A 5,000-nucleotide genomic window follows, 5' to 3' on the forward strand; every position below is an offset into this window, starting at 1 on the left:
CCCTAATATGTTGCACTGTGTTGACCGTAAATGATGGAGTATCTGTTTGGTACATTTCCAATAACAGAAGGGTTCAGGTTATAATCTGAGCTTGGTTGGGGGGTCTCTAAATGAACGTAATTAATAATAAAATAAACTTAAATTAATAAAATAGGGTTCAAAGTAGAGTTTCACTTTTTTAACTTTTTGTTAACCCTTGTGTTGTCTTCCTGTCGACCTGCAACTTTATGATTTTCTGGGTAAAAATTTAAAATTAGTTTTTCTTGCGTCGCTATTCCCAATGTTTTTGTCACTTTTTTCAAAGTTTTTTTGTCACTTTCCTTTTGTTTCTGTTGATTTATTCGCTGCTCGACCCCTAATAATAAAAACAAGAGACCTGGTGCAGCTTGAGGCTCTGTCTGTACCTCTGTTGTAAATAAAGTTGGTTTAAAGCTGACCTGGTGCAGCTTGAGGCTCTGTCTGTATCTCTGTTGTAAATAAAGTTGTGTTTGAAGCTGACCTGGTGCAGCTTGAGGCTCTGTCTGTGTCTCTGTTGTAAATAAAGTTGTGTTTGAAGCTGACCTGGTGCAGCTTGAGGCTCTGGGGGTTGCTGAAGGACTTGTCACACTTGTTGCAGGGCAGCAGCTGGCTGCCCCGGTGGGCCCTGCGGTGGAAGTTGAACCCCTGGTAGGACACGAACATCTTGCCGCAGACGTCGCAGCGGTAGCACTTCTCGCCGCTGTGCGCCTCCAGGTGGTCGCTGAGCTCGCGCTGCGCGCTGAAGCCATCGCCGCAGAACCAGCACTTGAAGGCCTTGGTGCCTGCAGAACAGACACAGTTATACTAGTTATACTTGGTGCCTGCAGAACAGACACAGTAATACTAGTTATACTTGGTGCCTGGAGAATATCAGTAGTTATACTAGTTATACTTGGTGCCTGGAGAATATCAGCAGTTATACTAGTTATACTTGGTGCCTGGAGAATATCAGTAGTTATACTAGTTATACTTGGTGCCTGGAGAATATCAGTAGTTATACTAGTTAGACTTGGTGCCTGGAGAATATCAGTAGTTATACTAGTTATACTTGGTGCCTGGAGAATATCAGTAGTTATACTAGTTAGACTTGGTGCCTGCAGAACAGACACAGTTATACTAGTTATACTTGGTGCCTGCAGAACAGACGCAGTTATACTAGTTATACTTGGTGCCTGCAGAACAGACGCAGTTATACTAGTTATACTAGTTATACTTGGTGCCTGCAGAACAGACGCAGTTATACTAGTTATACTTGGTGCCTGCAGAACAGACACAGTTATACTAGTTATACTTGGTGCCTGCAGAACAGACACAGTTATACTAGTTATACTTGGTGCCTGGAGAACAGACAGTTATACTAGTTATACGTGGTGCCTGCAGAACAGACACAGTTATACTAGTTATACTTGGTGCCTGGAGAACAGACAAAGTTATACTAGTTATACTTGGTGCCTGGAGAACAGACGCAGTTATACTAGTTATACTTGGTGCCTGCAGAACAGACAGTTATACTAGTTATACTTGGTGCCTGGAGAACATCAGCAGTTATACTAGTTATACTTGGTGCCTGGAGAATATCAGCAGTTATACTAGTTATACTTGATGTCTGCAGAACAGACGCAGTTATACTAGTTATACTTGGTGCCTGCAGAACAGACGCAGTTATACTAGTTATACTTGGTGCCTGGAGAACAGACACAGTTATACTAGTTATACTTGGTGTCTGGAGAACATCAGCAGTTATACTAGTTATACTTGGTGCCTGGAGAACAGACGCAGTTATACTAGTTATACTTGGTGCCTGGAGAACAGACACAGTTATACTAGTTATACTTGGTGCCTAGAGAACAGACACAGTTATACTAGTTATACCTGGTGTCTGGAGAACAGACACAGTTATACTAGTTATACTTGGTGTCTGGAGAACATCAGTAGTTATACTAGTTATACTTGGTACCTGGAGAATATCAGCAGTTATACTAGTTATACTTGGTGCCTGGAGAACATCAGCAGTTATACTAGTTATACTTGGTGTCTGGAGAACATCAGCAGTTATACTAGTTATACTTGGTGCCTGGAGAATATCAGCAGTTATACTAGTTATACTTGGTGCCTGGAGAATATCAGCAGTTATACTAGTTATACTTGGTGCCTGGAGAATATCAGCAGTTATACTAGTTATACTTGGTGCCTGGAGAACATCAGCAGTTATACTAGTTATACTTGGTGCCTGGAGAACATCAGCAGTTATACTAGTTATACTTGGTGCCTGGAGAATATCAGCAGTTATACTAGTTATACTTGGTGCCTGGAGAATATCAGTAGTTATACTAGTTATACTTGGTGCCTGGAGAATATCAGCAGTTATACTAGTTATACTTGGTGCCTGGAGAATATCAGTAGTTATACTAGTTATACTTGGTGCCTGGAGAATATCAGCAGTTATACTAGTTATACTTGGTGCCTGGAGAATATCAGTAGTTATACTAGTTATACTTGGTGCCTGGAGAATATCAGCAGTTATACTAGTTATACTTGGTGCCTGCAGAACATCAGCAGTTATACAAGTTAGATTTGGGCACGTTGTAAAAGAAGTCATGTTTTACTACATCTCAGCATTCATATAGTCCAGGGCTGTCAAACTCAATTTCCCAGAGGGCAACAGTGGAAAACGAGAATCTGTGATGGAATTTTCTTGTAAGCAGCAGAGTTTAGTGAAAAAAATTAAAACGAATAAAGACTGTTTTGAGAATTAAACCAAAGTCTGGTCTTTGAGCATTTATTATATTTTGCAAAATAGAGAAATATAGATTCACAGGTACGACTGAATGAGCATTTCTGCCTTCTAGTCTAAACATCACACATTATAGGAAAGAGAAAGAACATGGCAGAATCATCCTCCCTCCTCCATCCATTGTCCTGTCAATCAGTTACATACCATAAACAATTCCACCTTAGTTTACAACCCCCCCTTGCTATTGTTCTACCTTTTAGCCTAAACACCTCTTTCCTGGGGGCCAGGAAGACAACCTTAATTTAGCTTTGTCGTCAGCAGTCTTCGGCCTTCCTCCCTTGTTATCTAAGAACACAGATAGCCATGTGAGGAAGCTTCAGGCTGGTTAAACCAACATCTCTCTTACTATGCCATAGTTGAGGGCTGCAGCTGTTTCCCCTCTGATGCTTTAGGAGTAAAGAGGAAGGAACAGCATTAACCATTGTTAAACTAACGGTTAACATCTTTAAACAAACCACCAAGGGGCAGACATGGAGAGTTTATCTGACGTGCTTTTATTTCATCGATAAAGTGAAGTATCTTTGACTCAGTGGTTGCATGTCTCATGTAGTCCTCTCTCTCACAGTTTGGTCCACATGAAGCTCTGAACAAGTCAGCACAAAAGTTCCAAAACCATCCTAGAATTTAGCAAAATCGAGCAAAAACTAATGATTACATTTTAATCTAAGTATGCTACCACCCAGCTGACTCACAACAAGCTCTCTCACAGATTGAATGTTACACTCTCTGCTTCTGGTTCTGGTTCTGGGGGAGTTTCTGAGTCTCAAATTTGCCAAATTCTGCTTTGAGCGTTGTGTAATTGCGAGTTGAAGAACAGTTTCCCATGTTTTTGGTTTGGAACACGACTAGAATGAGCCAAAATATGTTGTGAACCTAAATTGTATTCTTAAATATTGTGTTATATATCACTGATCTACATCACCAGCTAGACTGCAACTTTACCCTAAGTGGACATGGTCTCTTGTCTACAGTCAGCATTTATACAGACCAGGGGTCACCAACTCGGTGCCCGGGGGCACCAGGGAGCCCCCAAGGACCATGAGGAGCCCTCAGGCCTGTTCTAAAAATGACAATTGAATATTGATATTATCTGTTTCCCACCTTGTTATGTCATTGTTGATAATTATTGTGAGAAATCATTAACATGATCAGTGTCTTCACATAGACAAGTATCATTAATCATTAATAATCATATATAACTATTAATAATCATATACAACTATCATTAATGATCATATATAACTATTAATAATCATACATAACTATCATTAATCCTTAATAATCATATAGAACTATTAATAATCATATAGAACTATCATTAATAATCATATATAACTATTAATAATCATATATAACTATCATTAATCCTTAATAATCATATATAACTATTAATAACCATATATAACTATCATTAATAATCATATATAACTATTAATAATCATATATAACTATCATTAATCATTAATAATCATATATAACTAAAGGCAAACTGAGTACATTTGTTATTTCAGAAGAGTGTATCAAACTGGTAGCCCTTCGTATGACTCAGTACCCAGGAAGTAGCTCTCAGTTTAGAAAAGGTTGGTGACCCCTGATGTAGACTGTCTAGTCCACATGGGTCAAACTCAAGGCCACATGCCTTGACCACACACACACACACACACACACACACACACACACACACACACACACACACACACACACACACACACACACACACACACACACACACACACACACACACACACACACAAAATGGGCATTGTTTGGATTTTAACCATTCTGATTCTGAGTTTTATTCTGATTCAGAGCTGGTTGCAGTGTGACGAGGCTTTATCAACGTTAAATAAAGCCACGCTAGAGCACCGCTTACTGAGCTCCGCGGCTGCAACACAACAAGCGCCTGGTCGCTACGGAAACCTAAACTTGCGCATGTTAAATTGGGAAGTGATGATCAGATCTGAAACCAAATCCTCCAAACGGTTCCAAGTAGGAATCGGTTCTCGATGCCCAGCCCTAGTCATAACCCTGCCGTGATGTTCTCTCCCTCTACTCTGGGGAAGATGCAGCTCATTACCTGCATCTGGACCAGGATCCTCTGAATACAAACAGGTTCAAGATACAATTTTTTAAATTTGTCAAGGTGGGAAAAAAATGAAAAATTGGATATTTAAACCCATGTTTCCGT

General features: G+C 39.9%; 1 protein-coding gene across 2 annotated transcripts in view; it reads right to left on the minus strand.

Annotated features, from left to right (window-relative positions):
- The window catches only part of LOC120568960 (zinc finger protein 664-like), a 25,366-nt gene that overhangs the window by 12,855 nt on the left and 7,511 nt on the right, over nt 1–5,000 (minus strand). For both annotated transcript variants that reach the window (XM_039816727.1, XM_039816726.1), the window contains exon 4: nt 562–800. In XM_039816727.1, coding sequence (XP_039672661.1) covers nt 562–800 — 239 coding nt within the window. The remainder of the gene's footprint in view (nt 1–561; nt 801–5,000) is intronic.

Source organism: Perca fluviatilis, chromosome 11, assembly GCF_010015445.1.
Source record: "Perca fluviatilis chromosome 11, GENO_Pfluv_1.0, whole genome shotgun sequence".
Lineage (NCBI taxonomy): Eukaryota > Metazoa > Chordata > Actinopteri > Perciformes > Percidae > Perca > Perca fluviatilis.